Here is an 18,358-nt window from a genome sequence, read left to right as displayed (position 1 = left end):
CAAGTTATTTTAGTGATATGACCAACTTTCCAAAAAGTAGAAAATTTTGAATTTGGAAAACATTGTTTTTTTCAAAATTTTTGCCAAATTTCCATTTATTTCATAAATAAATACTAAATATATTTATTAAATTTCTCAACCAGCATGAAGTACAATGTGTCACGAAAAAACAATCTCAAAATCAACTGGATATGTTAAAGCGTTCCAAAGTTATAACCACTTAAATAGACACATGTCAGATTTTAAAAAATGGTCCGTGTCAGGAAGGTGAAAAGTGGCTTCAGCGTTAAGGGGTTAATAAGACATTTTTGATTTATAAGACTCTATTGTCATTTTTACACCTAATTTAAAGTGGTAGTCCACATTAAGCCCATTCCAGTAAATAATTGATATTGTAATGAAATGTTATAATTTTATATACTTCATTCAATATACTTTCTGTATCAATTCCTCGCTTTTTCCAAGACCTCACCCAGATAAACACCGGTCCATGGTCATGTGATTTCACACATGTGCACGGCTTGTTATAACCCACAGTGTAATCAAAGCTGTTTGATGCTAACGAGCCTTATCCCTATGTCACATCATGTGATCATGGGCCAGTATTTATCTACAGGCAGTAAATAATGAAGCTTCTGATAGAATGATAGCAAGCAGAGATCTAGAGAAGTGTGAGGAATTGATACAGAAAGTATACTGGAAAATGTAATTACAATATCAATTATTTGTTGTAATGTTCTTAAAGTGGACAACCCCTTTAAAGAACACCTTTCACCAGAATGTTTCCCCTCACACCAGTAATACCTGCTGGTAAAGGGTTAAAAGTCCAACCCATATCACCTGCAATGATCTGCCACAGAGACACTGCACCTTAATTGTATCCAGTTTTCTTATATGTAAATGAGTAGTCAAAGATTAGTCAAATTATTTGCATTGCAAGCATTGGGAAAATAAAATACACAAAAAAACAAATTTTGTAATCTAAAGCAGACTGGTTTCAGTATTATTAGATATTTTATTCTATAACCCTAGATGTTATTTCCTGATGACTATTGCTGGTTGCTACTGACTCGCTTTATTTGCTTTATTAGCTTGGTTCTGTCAAGTATAGGCACCATGGCCTGCCTACAGATAAAGGATTTATAGAATGATGGCAAACCTTTTACAGACTGAGTGCTCAACTGCAACCCAAAATCCACTTATTTATCATTAAGTGCTGACATACCAACTTATTGTTCCCTGCCCTATCACAGCTTTCAGTGGAATTGGCATCCTGAAAATACATATAAGACTTCAGATTATTGTTGTAGTTTCCCCTCCAGGGCTCCAGAACAGGGAAATTTGTGGCCTGAAGGAGGAGCCAAAATAGCTCCAATGATAATCAGAACCTCTCCAAACCATCCCACCCTTCTTGCCGTCCCAGGCAGTCCAGGATGTGTCGCTTTAAAATAGCACTGGAATGTCCTGGGATGCTTTGTGATTGGCTCTGTGGAGTGCCTGTTTGCTCACAGAGAGGGCTCTGAGTGCCACTTCTGGGACTCATACCATAGGTTCACCACAACTGACCTATGGTCTCTGAAAGACAGAATGCTGAAAACAAAGCCCACATTCTCACGCAGTGAGAAACGGTTATTATATTTTGATAGATCGGGCATTTTCGGACACGGCGATACCTAATGTGTTTATGATTTTTACGGTTTATTTATATTTATATCAGTTCTAGGGAAAGGGGGGTGATTTGAATTTTTATGTTTTTTTAATATAATTTTTTTTTTTTACTTTTTTTTATTTATTTTTTTTACTATTTTTCAGACTCCCTAGGGTACTTTAACCCTAGGTTGTCTGATTGATCCTACCATATACTGCCATACTACAGTATGGCAATATATGGGGATTTTGCATACCATCTATTACAATGTGCAGATCGCACATTGTAATAGATAGCCTCGATCATGACAGCCTCGGATCTTTGTGTGATCCCAGGCTGTCATGGCAACGGATCGCCGCTCCCCGGCGGCGATCAAAGGGTTAACACCCGCGATCGGTGCAAGCACCGATCGCGGGTGTTAGCGACGGGCGTTTGCTTCATTATGAAGCAAATGCCCGGTGAGTATGAAGAGGGCTCAGCCCGTGAGCCCTCTTCATACTCCCCCATGCGCATTAAGACGTAAGGGTACGTCTTATTGCGCTATGGGGTTAAACTATGAAAATCTTGAAACACAAAAAAAGAATATACATTCAAAATTTCACAAATAGTTTAATAAATATGTATTTACAAATTTAGAGTAAATATAATCTACAATGAACAGATACATGTAAATGACAGTATTATTGTCTTTAAATAAGTATATTAAATTCGACATTCCTGCCAAATCCAAAAACATGCCGCAACAGTGCTTGGCTATTTCTCTTCCTCCAATAGATTACAATGGAGAAAGACATAGGATGTTGCCCTCGTTCCCTCCTTGTTGCTGTTGTTATTGGCAACATTTTATCTCGGAAACCAGAATTGATACCCTTATTGTCTCTAGGTAAAGTTTCCAAAAACACCATCTATCAAAAATTCCCATATCCCTCATCTGTAGTGATTGGTGCTTCAATCATGATCAATTTCCTAGCAGACCCATAGAAGTTTACGGAGCACCAATGTGGAGTTGAGGGGAAATTTTGTTTTCATGTTCAGAGAGGGGCCAATGGTATGACAATTATTGCCTATCCTGTAAATAGGAAATAGGTGTCTTTATTACTTTTCATTATACACACTTCTTTGTAACTATCCTTTTAAGATGATGTGTAAGTTCTAAAGTTAGAAATTTGAAAATTGGCCCAAAATTGTGAGCTTCTCTGAAGAGATGACATATCTAATCTAAGTAGCACCAAATAGAATACTGGGCTGTATTTACCCAAACTCTCCCTGTTACCAGAGTTTTTTTTTTTTCTTAAATACTGTTGGTCGTAATAGGTAAAAAGACCCTTAATAAGACATTTTTGATTTATAAGACTCTATTGTCATTTTTACACCTAATTTAAAGTGGTAGTCCACATTAAGCCCATTCCAGTAAATAATTGATATTGTAATGAAATGTTATAATTTTATATACTTCATTCAATATACTTTCTGTATCAATTCCTCGCTTTTTCCAAGACCTCACCCAGATAAACACCGGTCCATGGTCATGTGATTTCACACATGTGCACGGCTTGTTATAACCCACAGTGTAATCAAAGCTGTTTGATGCTAACGAGCCTTATCCCTATGTCACATCATGTGATCATGGGCCAGTATTTATCTACAGGCAGTAAATAATGAAGCTTCTGATAGAATGATAGCAAGCAGAGATCTAGAGAAGTGTGAGGAATTGATACAGAAAGTATACTGGAAAATGTAATTACAATATCAATTATTTGTTGTAATGTTCTTAAAGTGGACAACCCCTTTAAAGAACACCTTTCACCAGAATGTTTCCCCTCACACCAGTAATACCTGCTGGTAAAGGGTTAAAAGTCCAACCCATATCACCTACAATGATCTGCCACAGAGACACTGCACCTTAATTGTATCCAGTTTTCTTATATGTAAATGAGTAGTCAAAGAGTCTCTGTGATCATGCTGACTAAAAGGTTTCATTTGGCGTGCACACTGAAAGACGTAAAAACAAAGCCCACAAGAAAATGGAACACAAGTTTTTTCATCAAGCTCACCGCATTTGGAATATTTTTCCAGCTTCCTAGTACATGACATGGAATACTAAATGGCTACAGTAGGAAATACAATTTGTTATGCAGATAACAAGCCCTGATATAGCTCTCTTCAAATCTCAGCCTGAGCAGACAGAAATTCATCTCCCTGTCCTTACCAGAATTCTGTTCCACTCCACTTCTGCATGGTATATTTAGCAGTGAGTAATGTGTGGGAAACTGCAGATCTTCTCACCATTTTACACACCCCATGGTGGCTGGAGCCATGTGGCGGTTAGCAGAACCAACATAGAAAATGGCAGAAAAAGGTTAGGGAACAATTCTACTGGAGGGATGAGGCAGACCAGAAATGAACTTTTCAAGGCCCCGTTTGGGGGGGGGGGGAGTAACCCCCAGTAGCAGTGATATTTTAGTAACTATTATTTCACAATATGAATGTTTTTAGCTGTCTAGATTTGAATATATGATACAGTAATTTATACTATGGAGCCAATTTATAGTAGCAAAGATTAGCTGCAGAGGAAATGCTTTACTTTTTGTCAGAAAAGATTTTGGCACATTTATGCCACAACTTAGACCATAATTCTTGTGTTGTAGTCCCAAACATGCCCAAAAACTCTCTAAAACCCTTGTTGTTTAAATGCACATTTCTGTTGTAAACAGAACTTTGTCCAGGGCAGCCACTGTTCCTTAATAAAAATTTTAAAAAATTAATTTGCCTTTTACTCAGTCTAGCTTTCCCAACTCAAGTTTATCTTCCTATTTTATTTTCTGTGGTTGGACTCTGTTGCGGAAACATGATTGTTGCATATTCGACTTGTTCTGATACCCTCAGTACTGGGGACTTCCTGTAGGGTTGACTTTCTCCAAATTCTATAATTCCGTAATCAATGGTATAAACTGAAGGATCCTCGGTTCGTTTTTCCTATTAAAAAAAGAAAAACAAATGTTTATTTAAAATGAAAGCAATTAGTGAAACCATCCGTTTTATTATATTGCACCTATAAATATTTTTAAAATTTTACATGTTACTATATTTTTTTTGTCTCTGGTCCATTATAAATGTACATGATGTAAATTGACATAGAGGTTGTCTTCTTAAAGGGTCGGCCACTAAGAAAAAACTTACATACATACCAGGGTAAGTTTAAGATGCTTTTAGGGTCACCCATGATACACTTACCATGATAAAGTTTCAGTGGAGTTTCTGGGAGCCCCTCCAACCACTGATATAGGAGTGGCTATTATGGTAGAGACAGAAATGATACATAGTATCATACATTGTTTTATAGTATGGGAAATTTAGTAATGACTGCACACACCCCTCCATCTGCACTGGAAATCCAAAGTCCTACTTCCACCAGATCATTTTATTTTCTGGCTCCCGGCAGCTACACAGAAACTTTAGCGAGGTAAGTATGACACTTTAAGTGCTAATATTCATTTTGCCTTCTCTGCCAGTGTTTTGGTGGAGAAGGCACATGAATCTCCCTCTCCCAGCCAATTTTTGGCTTCTGACCTGCACACCATTTTGGACATGTCAGGGATCGGGGTGGGTGGAGCGCGGTCCGGGTCGCTGGCCACATTTACTATAGTCGCTGCCAGAATACTCTGTGGAAAGTATAGCAAAAAAATTCCTCTAGATTAGGTCTAGGATACAGATCCGAACTGGAGGAGTTTGCGCTTGCATTTACTTAGAGGTCATTTCCCCCAGTGTCTTTTGTGTGGAAAGGTAGCCAGTTTACCAATCCATTCCTATAATAGACTAAATGTGAGTTTGATAGGAATAGATAGAGAAATTAACTTGATTTCATTTTGCATTGTGGGTTTTTCTAACATTCCAAGAAATATATTTTTAGTTGGCACTGAAGTGGGAAAAGTAGCCATACATGTTAAATACAACAACTGTTAGATACAGTGGGTATGGAAAGTATTCAGACCCCTTTAAATTTTTCACTCTTTGTTTTATTGTAGTCTATTGGTAAATCAAAAAAGTTCTTTTTTTGCTCATTCATGTATACTCTGCCTGTGTATAAAACAAGAAAAACTGAAATATTACATAGTCATTTTGTTGTGACACTCATATTTAACTCAGATGCGTTCCATTTCCTTCTGATCCTCCTTGAAATCGTTCTACTCCTTCATTGGAGTCTGGCTGTTTTTAATTAAACTGATCGGACTTGATTAGGACAGGCACACACCTGTCTATATAAGATCCTACACCTCAAAGTGCAAATCAGAGCAGAGAATCATGAGGTCTAAGGACTGCCCAAGGAGCTCAGAGAATTGTGGCAAGGCACAGATCTGGCTAAGGTTACAATTAAATTTATGCAGCACTAAAGGTTCCTAAGAGAAAAGTGGCCTGCATAATCCGTAAATGGAAAATTTTTTAAACAACCACAACTTTTCCTTGACTTGGTCATCCAGCCCAACTAAGCAATTGTGGGAGAAGAGCCTTTGTGAGAGGTTGCAATTGAAGGAAAGATGAATACGACCAAGTACAGAGATATCCTAAATGAAAACATCAGACTGGTCCAGAGGTTCACCTTTCAACAAGACAATGACCTTAAGCTAAAATACACAGCTAAAATAACAAAGCAGTGGCTTCCGAACAACTCTGTCACCATTCTTGACTGGCCCAGCCAGAGCCCTGATCTGCACCCAATTGAGCATCTCAGGAGAGTATTAAAAATGGCTTCCACCAATGTTCACCATCCAACCTGAGAGAACTGGAGAGGATCTGCAAGAAAGAATGGCAGAGGATCCCCAGATCCAGGTGTGAAAAACTTGTTACATCATTCCCAAGAAGATTCATGGTTGTCCTAGCTCAAAAGGGGCTTCTACTCAACACTCAATATGATGATATTCTCCACAAGTCCTCCCTTCACATTCAAGCTTTGTCTGGCATGGTTTTGCACTTGGTGTGCAAGTGTTTTTAATGGATAAGCCTCTGATTTTCTGAGAACAAAGGATTGGAAATGTTAAAATTCAGCATGTCTAATATATTCTTAGAGGACAGTTGGCAAGAGAGTTGGCAAAAAAAGATGAATTAACTAGCACCAAAAAAAGGGCTGACTTTTCTTTTATTTGTGTCAGTGCATTATATTTTGGAATTGGTTACTTGTTTGTGGGATAGGTCATCAATAGTAGATTACTAGTGATATCCGGCTGGGGAACAGAGCTATTCCCAATAGCTGGGGAACTCAGCTATTTCCATAAAAATTTCATCCTAAGAAAAAGTTTTTGTAAATCTCCGTACACTGTATACTTGTCAGTCCTGCCAAAACCTGCAGGGATATTGGCATTAAACTGCTATAAATCTGAGCAAATATAGCGGGAAGAAGAGGGTTGATAATAACAGTTTTTCTTATACTTCTTACCTGGACTATTCATTTACAAAAATATTTTAAATCATAGGCAAAAAAATAAAATAATATGAATGCTACCCACCAGGTTCTGTCGCTGAGTCGTTGGATTATTGAATCCTAAAAAGTAAAAGAAATAGTGTCAAATGTTTTTTCTATCGAACTAACATCTAACTCACAACAAACACCATTTTTATAATATTGTCATCTGTATTACTACAGAAATGGTCTTCTATAACAATCATTATTTGCCTATTAACATTGTGAATTATTGCATTCACATTGGTATCTAGAATATTTCATTTCTAAGATCATTCTGTAAAATTTATTTCCCCTTTATGAAATAAACATTGATGTTCTATGAAATACATCTAAATATAAGCGATTATTTTAACTACTGTATTTTTCGGACTATAAGGCGCAGAGTATTATAAGGCGCACCATCAATAAATGCCTGCTAAAACGTCTAGGTTCATATATAAGGCGCATCTGATGATAAGGATGAATGACCAGCAGGTGGCAGATCTGTGCACAGTTCAAGGGAGCTGTTGTCTGTAAGTACGGTTCATATATAAGGCACACTGAACTACAATAATTTTTTGTGCGCCTTATTGTCCGAAAAATACGGTAGTTGCCGCTGTCACTCCCCTGGCCCCCCACAGCCCCATTGCGGGAGGCCGGGGTGTTGTTATGGCAGCCAGGCAAAGACATCTGTGACTGGGTCTCATAGGCAAAATGTCAGTAAAAACAAGAGAAAAGAGATCAAGGTATCCCCAATGTAAGTCCCCTAGTAGGACAGTAAAAAAAAAGTTAAATAAGGTTGAAAAAATATATATTTTTTTTTAAAGCACCCATTTCCCTATATATCTTTGTTTATAAAATTAAATAAACTAAATATCCCCCCATAAACACAAAATTGGCATTGACCAAGCAGTTATTACATTTTTATACCTGTATTGTCAGGAGTATAAAAAATAAAAAACTAATTAAAAAAATTAGAATTTTAGCGTTCCTACCTCCCAAAAATATGTAATAGAAAGTGACAAAAAAGGTTAGATGTACCCTATTATAGTATAAATCTAGATTTTGCCTTTTCCCACAATAAACAAGCCCTAATAACCCTGTTTTGATTGAGGAATAAAAAAGTTATAGCTCTCAGAATAAGGCAACACATATGCAAATGTAGTTTCCTTAAAAAGGTGCTTTTATTTGATAAAGTAGTAAAACATAAGAGAACATGCACATGTTTGGTATCTCATTATTGTACTTACCTATAGAATAATGTTATCATGTTTATTCTACTGTACAGTGAACTGCGTCAAAGTTTTAATTTATGACTATAGCCAAAGCACAGCATGTCTAATAAATTGGGAAGTGAATATTTTCTTCAATAGAAGAAGATGAAGCCACACAGCCAGTCATTTCAATACTAAAAACAAATTTCATCAACCAAAACAGGTGTTTCTGTCATAGTGACGATTGTAATATCAGGAAAATTATGGAGATTCTTTGAGACCCCAACCTATTGGTCATTTAACACTTGTACTTTAGAATCAAAGGAACATAAAACATGCCAAACAACATTACAATTAGATCAACTACGGCATTGTTTTCAATGGGTGTTTCCTTACATTGGCTTGTATTTTCATTGATCCAGCGTCCGTGGAAAAAATTAGGAAACATGTCCTATTTTTTTCCCTGATGCGTATCAGGGAATGCAATAGAAGGTTTTTTTCACTGATAAGGCTGAAAAACATCGTAGCTGCGCGCCCTCGTCCGTGTACCCGACGTTCTGTGCATGCGCAGAACGCAGGCCTGCGGTTGCACGGCCATAGCTCCGAGGCTGGCGCTACTGCGCATGCGCAGAATGCCACAGAACGCCGGGTACTCGGACGAGTGCTAAGTTGCAATGGTAGGTGGAGAAAAGCGGCTACTGGGGCGTGGAGTAGCCGAGACGTGTTGCCTCATGTCCGGCTACTCCACGCACCAGTAGCCGCTTAAAAAAATGTACATACCCGCTTATTAAAGTTTACGAAACGATAGCCGGGACGTGAGGATTAGCCCAAAAAAGGGCTATCCTCACGTCCCATTCATCCACCTACCACCCGATCTACTGTTATAGGTAGAATCGTGGTGGTAGGTTCCCTTTAAACCTTTAGTTTTTTTTAGGACACGGAGACAAAACAAAAAAAACGGAGACACAAGGGAGACAAAACACAACGGATGAGCAACTGAAGATGAACACCAACGGCAGTGTGAAAGAGCCCAACGCACATGTCTACACAGGTAAATGAGAGGGAATTAACATCCCTATGAATATTTGATTGTTCTTCAGCCCACATAGAAAGATCTTCTATTTTGCATCTTTTAATTCCCTACATACAAATAAATTATAGTCACATTGTGATTATATATGTGTTGAAGAGGTTTCCAGGTGAAAACTAATAATGAACTATTCATTAGAAAAGGCATTATAAGATGACCTAATGAGAATAAAACCCAGCACCTTGGTCATTAACCCCTTAACGGTACAGGGAATATATGAAGAGGGCTCACGGGCTGAGTCCTCTTCATACAAAGGTGGGGGTTGTTGCATATTGCAGCAAACCCCCACCACTAATAGCAAGCACCGACCGCGGCTATTAACCCTTTCATTGCCGCCGGTAAAGTCGCCGGTGGCATTTAAAAGACGGCGGTGCGAGGGCGCCGCCATCTTTATTACGATCGCCGCGCCCCTGAACGTCATCGGGGGGCGGCGATCGGATGCCATGGTAGCCTGGGGTCTTCATTTGACCCAAGGTTACATGGCTTCTGCAGATTCGTTACAATGAGCCAGTGGCTCATTGTAATGAATGAGCTGCAAAAATGCCATATTTTGCAATACAGAAGTATTGCAGTATATGGTAGGAACGATCTGACCATCTAGGGTTAATGTACCTAAGAATTAGTAAAAAAAAAAAAAGCCCGTGAGCCCTCTCTATGCAGCGCGACCCGACCGCTGCCGTGAATACACGGGGGGCGGTCGCGACTGGTTAAACAAAATGAATGAATGTTCTACAAATTAAAGTGTAAGTAAAGTTTGTTCATGTTTTTCAGTTTACAGAGATGTTTAAGGGCTTGTTTTCTGCATAACATTTTCTACTTCCTAAAGTCAGTATAAGATAACTTTTTAAGTTCTGTGTGCGCCCCACGTGATCCGGACATATTGGTGGAATTTGAGGGCCATGCAGCCTACACGGCAAATTGATGCCTCCTTCCTACTAGTCATGTCAATATGCTCTTAACCCCTGTACGACTGGTAAATATACAGAAGCTTTTAGTGTCATAGTTTGCAGATCTGCAATATTTCTACAGTCCTTCTTCCTCCAGTGATCCTGGGGTCAATGCTATGAGAAGGGGAAAGTTATGGCTGCAATTAACAGCCTCTGCTCTTAATGACCTTATCAGAAGATAATTAGTTCATACCATGATAAGGTAATGCAGACCACAATGAGTTATCTGATGAATGTAATAAATTCTCTAATGCTTCTGGCACACCAGACATTGTGATCCCGATCTCCTGCAGCACTTGAAATTTTCATTGTTGCAATAATTCACAAAAGTCTATAAAAGCCTTTCTTTCTAAATAATCACACCCCTCCCCAATCCTCTCTACCTGCAGCTGCAGAACTTCTCTGAGGGAGCTGGACTGACCTGACTCCCTGTTCTTCTATTCTGCAGATTTTCTAGTAAATATCTGGTTAATTCTTTCCTGAATCAATCAGGATTTTCAAAAAAGGATCAATTGTTGTATACACAAACAAAGCTGCTACAGTGACAGCTGACCTGTATATACTACTAGCTTTAGCTCCCAGCGTTGCCTGGGATAGTACATAACTGCTCTTAGCTATAACAAAATAGAATGGGTTAACAAAAAATATTTTATATGTATCTCTCTCTATCTCTCTCTCTCTCTGACTGTCTCTGTGTCTCTTTCCTTCTGTCTATGTGTGTGTCTCTCTGACAGTCTCTGTGTGTCTCTCTTTCTCACTGTCTTTGTGTCTCCCTCTGACAGTATCTATGTGTCTCTCTCTTTGACAGTTTCTGTGTGTCTCTCTCTAACTCTCTGTGTGTCTCTCTCTGACTGTCTCTGTATCTCCCTCTCTGACTCTCTCAGATTCCTTAAGCGGACATACACACACACACACATACACCCAACTTTATATATTAGATATACTCTTCCCTCAGAGATGTATACAATGCTGGTGTTATAGCTGTAGATTATAGTGTCAATTGAAAACAATAATACATAAAATAATAAAAAATAAAGTTACAAAATATAATATAAAAAACTAAAAGTATGAGAAAAGCTTTCTTCTTATGCCACCCCCAAAAAAGGTTTTATTTTCATCCAAAAAATATAAAAGTGCATGCCACAAAAAGTAAAAAGAAAGTACTTTCAGCATGCAAAAATAGTAAATACAGTACTACACATATTTCATATTGCTGGAATCGTAATGAACCATAGAATAAAGATATAAAGATACCCATAACCGAAAATAGCGCCAAGATGCACTTTTTTGGGTCTGCTTATTACTTATTATTAGTGATAAATATCCCATGCAATGTACTGAGAACCTGGAAGAAAAAAAAACACATTTTCCCTGTGGGTTTTGTTTTACAGCTATCATTCTGTGCTCCAAATCACACCTTATTTTTGCGGTCGGTATGATTACTGTGAATTTATATAGGTTTTATTATCTTTTAATAAGTTTAAAAAAAATGTAATCTTCCATTAGAAAAAAATATTTCTTTGTTTCCCATATTTTGAGGCCACTTACTTTATCATACTTTTTTGTACAGACCTTTGTAAGGTGATTTTTTGCCGGACAAGATGACGAATTGACGAAAAAGTGTCTATTTGGATGCTGTTTTTTATTATGGAATCATCAGCCACAGCTGTTCACTTTTTGTTTTTTTGATAGATTGGGCATACTTAGACACAACTATAACTAACACAATGGTTCAATGGTTTTGAAATTTTAGGTTTTTATTAATTTTACAGATCATATTAAGAGACCGATCTGGGAGTTTCATTAAGACTTCTGTCTGTAATAGCAGCGGTTTTCCACCAATGACCTCGAGGGGGCAACGATCTAGCTTTTTTCAAGCTTAGAAATATAAGGCCTCCTCTGAAGATAAGAGGATTCATTGCTACAGCTCTCCCCCCCTTCCCCTCCCCCCACTTCATGCATTCGTTTTAGTAGATCTTTTAGATATTTTAAGAGGTTTTGACATGGTTGAAAATTTTTTGGGATCAATCACTGACAGTTGCAAATGCCCTATGAGTAGGCTACCTGGACAAGAAATGCTCATTGAAGGAAAGTGCTATTGCAATACATGAAAGATTGAAGACAATTATAGAAATTATTCTTAGAGAAAGGGAGTCAACATGAAATTCAGGGTTTGGAGAGTTATGAGATTTAATAAGAAGATGTTATGACTGTCTTTGAATAAATGTTGCATTTTGTTCAACAATAAATGTGAATATTTGTATATGGAAAAATAAGACATCCCCTGAAAATAAGACCTAGTGCATCTATAGAAGCAAAAATTAATATAAATTAATGTAAGTGAGCAGTGTAATGTGGAAGCAGTCCTAAAGTCTAAAAACCTATAAAGAGGGGAGGCTAAAATTGAACACCTTACAAACCTGGATAATAGTTCACCTGATAATTTATTTACACATTTCTAGGAAGAATAAAACACTGGTTGGATGTATCATCGCAATAAAATCCATTTTATGCCTACAATATTGTAATACTTACTTTGTCTGTACCAAATGAAAATGAAGACAGCACCAACTGCTACAAGCAGGAGAAGTACCAAAATCATAGAGGTATATATAATAGACATTTTTCGTGAATCTTGTTTACTTTTTGGTAAATCTGTATTATTGATTTCATAAGTCTCGGTACCTGGGAAATCTGCTGAAAGAAAACATATTTTTATGTATCATCCCATGGAAAAGAGCTATTCAACTATTCAAATGACACATTGGGGGTATCTCTGATATCAGGGTAAAATATGACGTGATGACATATCTTGGAGAGGTATCATTAATATTTTTTCGAAGACAACCTCTTTATAGACAAAACATTAGGAGCTCAACATTTATACATTTTTTTAGAAAGGCTCGGCTAAATTAATTTATACATTGTTGCTCTAATGTTGTCCTAATGTCAGTAATGTCTAGAAAAATTAAATGGCCCTTGTACCTATAGATGTGTCTGCAAACATAAAGTTCTCTATATTAAAATCAAAAGCAGTTACAGAAATCTCTCATTAGGTCCCAAAGATTATAGATTAAAAATCATGAATCCACAAATGTAGCATCCTATAAATTCAGCCAGGAATTATGTATAAAGAAGATTTTTATTATAGCCTTAATCATTTCGCCACATTTTATTTTACTGCCAACATTGTTTTTATGCATTGGGTTATAAATTTAAGGACACGGTTTGGAGTCATGTATTGCCACTAGTTTGGGCTCTATGCAACTTCAATATGACAATTTTATTATTTACATAGGAATTCTAATGTATTTTAATTTATTATTGCTGTCATTGTTACATTTAAGATGAAACCTAAATGGCATGAAGTCGATGCAGACCATCGATTATGAGGTCAAAGAGAGACTCCTACTAAGATGCCACAATAACAATTGACCAGAATATCTGTCCTATTAAACAGCAGTAAAAACCATGTTTTTTATCCCCTTTTTAATAACACAAATGCCATCCCCCTGACATCTATAGAAGAGAAGTAAACTAAACCATACTTACCCCTGACAAACAGCTCAGATGCATTACTAACAATTATAAAGTGTGGGTTATTAGGTGAATCGTTTAGGTAAGCGCAATGATATTTTCCACTGTCATTAAATGTAACATTGATTATTAGCAGGGTAGCCATGTGCAGCTTCCAATTAGGATTGATATGTATTCTTTCATTTTCTGCAGACATAAGATCTGCAATTTTCACATCATTTCTGTACCAGTTTATATACTTTGGATTGAAGTTCAGTGCTGAAATGTTGCAAGTGAAAGTAGCATTTTCTCCTGGTTTTGAATTGAGACTTGGAGGAGAATGGACAAACAGAACTTTTGCTGCAGCAGAAAACAAAGACATAAAATCATTGTAAATGAGTCAGAAGACATGTATTAGTTAATCAATCACACATTGCAATGCCAATGCTAGACCTATCCAGTATAATCTGTTATCATGGAATGGTAAACTAGAGCAAGACAAAGCAGAATCCAGTTTCCCTCAGTTTTTTGTGCTAAAACCAAAAATTAAGACGGAAGACAATGTAGAATTCCTTCTTTTTTCCCCTAATTTATTAAAATCAACTTCTGTCTTTGGTTTGAAAAAACGCAGCGAAAGCTGCAACAAAAACCAGTCTCCATGAAAGACATTTATTATAAAGTTTAGCTCTTTATTTGGCTAAGCAAAAAGTTTATAACCCAATTTTGCGCAACTCAGACTTTTACTGCCATCACCACTTTAAAAAAAAGATAATAAATTAGGCACATGGCTTCACCAGCACAAAGGTACAAAAATTCTAGTCATGATAAATGGCCCCTTATGTGTGCCACCAGCTTTCAACTGGATCAAAATTAGTAGATACCATAGCCAGAGGTTTTCCATTGTTTTTTTTACATTACCATTCATTTTACATATAAACATTTCACCATGTAGATGACTTCATCCTATATGGCCCTTTCATTGAATTACAATAACAGTGGATGGATAACTAAATTAATTGGCTTTCTGAGCCTGAAATACAGGTCTAGACTGGCTTACCAGAGTACTAGGGTGTAATCTGGTGGACCCTGCTCCTACACAATAATCAGACCAAGAAGAACAGAAAAAGACAATATTTGTTGTAGGTGTATTTTTAAAAACTGATGGGCCCCTACAATCATTATGTCTTGATCCAAGGAACCCAGTTCCAAATTGCTGACATAGATGTAGAACTTTTATGTATTCTTCCATTTCCCACCACTTCAATCCATTTCGTTTTAAATATAATAATATTATAGCATAATTTGATCAACCTGTAGTCTAGCTATAGATATTGGAGCTAATGTATTAAGCCCTGTAAAAGACAAAACTGGCTTCAGGGGGTTGAGAAATGTTGCCACTTTTTTGGCCTTGAACCAAACACTTAACTTTTGAAAAGTAGTTGGGAAAGCTTCTGTGAGTATCCTCACATAATCTAGAGAAAGTAATGTTTTCAATATTCCTGATAATTTTATTCTATACTTCTATATGGACATTAATAAGTAGCTTGCTTATAAGGATGCCCCCAAACATATCTTCCAAATTCTATTTTGCTGCTGTTCATATGGCACTTTATTCAATCATTCGTGTACATCTGTTTCTAAATCTTGCTCTTCTTTTTTCTACCTCACATTTCCTGAATACATTTTGTTTCTAAACCACTTTCTCAGGCACAATACACCTCAAAGTACAACATTTTAGTCCCTAATTTAATATATAATGAAACTTATAAACAATGTTTTTCAATGTGTCATAATGCCCCCCCTATGTAAAGGTATCTTGTATATCTTGGTACAATATATTTTGGTACTCTAAGGCATAATATGTTGTGGTAAAACTTTAGAAAATATGCCAAGTTATACAGTAGTATAACATGATATCATATGGTAAGGTACTTTAATTTGGTTACAGTAGTTTAGTATTACATGTATATTTGATAGCATAGTATAAAATTATATAGTAACATAGATATAATATGGCAATGAATTATATTTTGAACATTTTTAAAACTATTTTACAATATGTATTAGTAAGGTTTAATGTAAGCTGGTATGGTAAACTATATTATAGTTTGATAAAGGATTTGGAATTGTGGAATGGTAAAATATGTAATGGTAAGTATGGTAAGTATATAACATGGTATGTATAAGGTAATATATAGCATAGCTTAGTAAGATACAGTATAAAGTGTTTTTTCTTAATAAAAATTTTAATACATACTATTACATGGCATGGTACAATATGTTGTCTGTCATATTTTATGGTAAAATACTGTATTTCATAATATTACCTGATATAAAACAGTGAAATAGGAAAGAAATCCATTTATGAGTATGCTTTATAAATAGAGTTGTTGCTTAAGTCCTTTACATAGCACATAAATGGGAAGTCCCATATCTAGTCACAGGTTGAGCTCAATGATGTCACAATTCTTGTCTATTAACAATCGCAACTTCTGTTAAATTATTACATATTTTGCTTTAAATATATAGAGATTCTGTTTATATTGATTCTTTTGATGTTAAATACCCAAAATATATAAGTATACATAGTTTTACAAATATAGTTTTATGAAGATAAAAATACATTCTTACCATGAGAGCCATACCCCAGAACAATGCTGACACAGATACCGAGCGTGATAAGACACAAACGCTCCATTCACATCAAAGGCTGCGGGGGAGTCTTGTTTTCCTTTGTTTTTCTATGCTTGAATGTAAAACTGAAGTAGCACCTGTGTTGCACAAATGTCAAAAGTTTAACAAAAAATATTTTTAAAAATCAGTCCGTTCTATTGATAATAATTATTTTAAATACTTTAGAAGTAGGAACTTGTGGTGTGTAGCATAGGTGGTCTCTCCGTGGCTTGTGGTCTACCTTGAATTTTTTTCTGTGGTTGCTTTCATAATTAACTACACAAAAATGTAAAAAAAGACTTAAAAGAAAAACCTTAGCCAATATCTTAGGTCCAGTATTCAGTTCTTGAACACTCCGTCATATATCTTTTGTCACAAAAGTAAAAATCAATAGAATGTTGAACGTTGCATTGTAGTAATATTTTCTTTTCATCTTATGTCCTGGTACTGGATACATGTGCTTTTGTGGTGTTCTTAGCCATTCTTTCATCCAAATGAAGAATTTCTTTTCATGGACAAATGCCTTGTATGAGAAAAAACGAGGTGGCATCTGAAGGTCTGCAAGTGCCTGCTCTCATAATATACTACACTCATTGTAGGAGGAGCAATTTAGTTGTCTCCCCTTCATGCAAGGATCTGGAGGCGGGGGAAAGGATGAAAAACTTTTTTATATGGTAGAAACCCTTTATATACCTAATTTAGAATGCTGCAGTTTAAAAAAAAATAAACTTTTGATTGAGATGTCGAAAGTAAATGACACAGAATTGAGTAATAAAAATTAATCTCACTGTCTAATTTATGGGATGAAAAATAGAAGAAAAAGAGAGATAAGAAAATAAAGAGGAGAACTATACCTTATAGTAAGCAAGCAAAGGCTGCTCCTTCTTCATTGATGCCTACAATTTACAATAATACAATCAATTCATTATAATAAGTACATTGTATCCAAACAATATATAGCCTAGGTTGTAACTACTAACCCAGTAAAGAAAAATAGCGCCCAAAGTCGAAAATGCCACTTTTTTGCCATTTTGCTACATATAAGAAATTCAATAAAAGTGATCAAAAAGCTGTACAGTCCCCAAAATGTTAGCATTGAAACCATCATCAAAAGTTGCATAAAATGACACCACCTGCAGCTCTGTACAGCAAAGTATGAAAAAGTTATTAGCGCCATAAGATGGAAAAATTAAGAATTTTTTTGTATAGGAGTTTCTAATTTTTGTAAATGTATGAAAACATTATAAAACCTATAAAAATTTGGTATCTCCGTGATCGTACTGACACAAAGAATGAAGTAGACATGTCATTTGGGGCAGTCAGTGAAAGCTCTTAAATCCAAGCCCACAAGAAAATTGAAAATTTTGCCGGTGTCTCCTCTAAAACATAGCAGACCTGCACTCATCTTCTCTGTATGCCACATATGTGTGTTTGATGGTGAGGATTCTAAACCATGGTTCCCATACTACTCTTAAGTGACCATGAATATGATGATGTTGAAATCAGACTTACCTATATGTGAAGAGGTTTTAATGTATTGGACAACAAAAAAGATCTAAAAAATTTTGAAAAGCATAGTGGCGCCTGAAAAGAGGGAATGTGTCACAGAAAAACAAGTCTTTCCACCCAAAAAAATAATATGGTGTGCTACAATTTTCTGCTGTAAACTAGACCAACTAACAGAAGGTGCAAAATACAACTCGACATCTATGACAAGCTATGTCAAATTTATCATCCAGCATTAGACACTCTAATAAATCTGGTACAGAAGACTGTGAGGTCATACTGTGCACTGGTCAAATGTGTGACAATTTGATCTCCCCTTTATGTTGG

General features: G+C 36.3%; 1 protein-coding gene across 3 annotated transcripts; it reads right to left on the bottom strand.

Annotated features, from left to right (window-relative positions):
* Nucleotides 1–2,309: 2,309 nt before the first annotated feature.
* PDCD1 (programmed cell death 1) lies at nucleotides 2,310–17,398 on the bottom strand. Of its 3 annotated transcripts, none has more exons than XM_072142523.1 (6): nucleotides 17,380–17,398; nucleotides 16,484–16,623; nucleotides 13,889–14,212; nucleotides 12,872–13,033; nucleotides 7,150–7,184; nucleotides 2,310–4,624 (listed from the first exon to the last, which is right to left on the bottom strand). In XM_072142523.1, exons 2-6 carry the CDS (start codon nucleotides 16,548–16,550, stop codon nucleotides 4,451–4,453), a joined length of 762 nt encoding a protein of 253 aa, XP_071998624.1. In that variant the 5' UTR covers nucleotides 16,551–16,623; nucleotides 17,380–17,398; the 3' UTR covers nucleotides 2,310–4,450. The 3 variants fall into 3 exon arrangements, with proteins under 3 accessions (XP_071998624.1, XP_071998623.1, XP_071998625.1); XM_072142522.1 differs by lacking the exon at nucleotides 17,380–17,398 and adding an exon at nucleotides 16,707–17,100; XM_072142524.1 differs by lacking the exon at nucleotides 17,380–17,398 and having other exon boundaries at nucleotides 12,872–13,030; nucleotides 16,484–17,098.
* Nucleotides 17,399–18,358: the final 960 nt, after the last annotated feature.

This window comes from Engystomops pustulosus, chromosome 3 (assembly GCF_040894005.1).
Source record: "Engystomops pustulosus chromosome 3, aEngPut4.maternal, whole genome shotgun sequence".
Taxonomy (NCBI): Eukaryota; Metazoa; Chordata; class Amphibia; order Anura; family Leptodactylidae; genus Engystomops; species Engystomops pustulosus.
The sequence above is the reverse complement of the archived record's forward strand: the minus strand, read 5'-3'. Positions and strand labels throughout refer to the sequence as shown.